Source organism: Echinops telfairi, unplaced genomic scaffold (assembly GCF_000313985.2).
Source record: "Echinops telfairi isolate 266 unplaced genomic scaffold, ASM31398v2 ScPeMD7_7416;HRSCAF=8454, whole genome shotgun sequence".
NCBI lineage: Eukaryota > Metazoa > Chordata > Mammalia > Afrosoricida > Tenrecidae > Echinops > Echinops telfairi.
The window spans coordinates 2,673,083-2,674,357 of record NW_022111316.1 but is presented as its reverse complement, the minus strand read 5'-3'; the positions used below and the strand labels follow the sequence as shown (position 1 = coordinate 2,674,357).

Here is a 1,275-nt window from a genome sequence, read left to right as displayed (position 1 = left end):
TGCTGTCCTTCCGACCCTTCAGAAACATGTCCAGAGCCAAAGCCTTAAACAGCTCATCAGTGACCACGTTCATCCTTCTGGGATTTGCAGACCATCCAAAACTTCAAGCCCTGCTCTTTGTGACCTTCCTGGGCATCTATTTCATCACTTTGGCTTGGAATATGACCCTCATCATTTTGATCAAAACCGACACCCATCTGCACACACCCATGTACTTCTTCCTCAGCAATTTGTCCTTCATTGATATCTGCTACTCTTCTTCAGTCGCTCCCAAGATGCTCATTGACTTCTTCCAAGAGCAGAAGACCATATCATTTGTGGGCTGTGCGGCTCAGTTTTTCGTCTTTGTTGGCATGGGTCTAACTGAGTGCTTCCTCCTGACTGCTATGGCCTATGATCGATATGCAGCCATTTCCAAGCCCCTGCTCTACACTGCCGTCATGTCCCCGGGCCTCTGTACCCGAATGGTGGTTGGAGCATACGTGGGTGGTTTCCTGAGTTCCCTCATCCAGGCCACCTCCATATTCCGGCTCCACTTCTGTGGACCCAACATCATCAACCATTTCTTCTGTGACCTCCCACCAGTCCTGGCACTTTCTTGCTCTGATATTTTTCTAAGTCAAGTGGTAAATTTCCTCGTAGTGGTCCTTGCTGGGGGGACATCATTTCTCATCCTTCTTATCTCCTACAGTTATATCATAGCTGCTGTCTTGAAAATCCACTCAGTAGAAGGCCGATGGAAAGCTTTCAATACCTGTGCCTCACACCTCATGGCAGTAACTCTCTTGTTTGGGACCGCCCTTTTCATGTACCTGCGACCCAGCTCCAGCTACTCCCTTGGCAGGGACAAGGTGGTATCTGTGTTCTACTCGCTGGTAATCCCCATGCTGAACCCTCTCATTTACAGCTTGAGGAACAAAGAGATCAAACAAGCCCTGTGGAAAACGTTGGAGAAGAAAAAATGTTTTCCTAGATCTTAAGTGAAAAGTATATCCCAATTGCTAGACACTAAATGATGCGTGTCATCCACCTCCACCTCCGTTGTAGACAAGGGGCACATTCCTTGTTGCTATATTTAAATGAAGGCTGCTCCAACCAGGTGGTTTTCACCATTCGTTGTGGCCACCTGACTGCTGACTAAGGATTGCTAACAAAGAGAAAAGATTTCTGCAGCAAAAAGTGCTCTCCTGGATGACCTGTAATAGCAATGTTGTTGTTATTTGCCATTGAATTGACTGCAACTCGTGATGACGTTTGTACAACATAAACAAATGC

At 46.7% G+C, this 1,275-nt stretch overlaps 1 protein-coding gene across 1 annotated transcript; it reads left to right on the top strand.

The window, feature by feature from the left end:
• The first annotated feature begins 26 nt into the window (after positions 1-26).
• Positions 27-980, top strand: LOC101664394 (olfactory receptor 5A1). Its single transcript, XM_004715012.1, has one exon. It carries the CDS (start codon positions 27-29, stop codon positions 978-980), a length of 954 nt encoding a protein of 317 aa, XP_004715069.1.
• Positions 981-1,275: the final 295 nt, after the last annotated feature.

Bases quoted from the DNA above. Each gene is read 5' to 3' on its own strand.
- LOC101664394 (XM_004715012.1), top strand. From the start codon at position 27: ATGTCCAGAGCCAAAGCCTTAAACAGCTCATCAGTGACCACGTTCATC.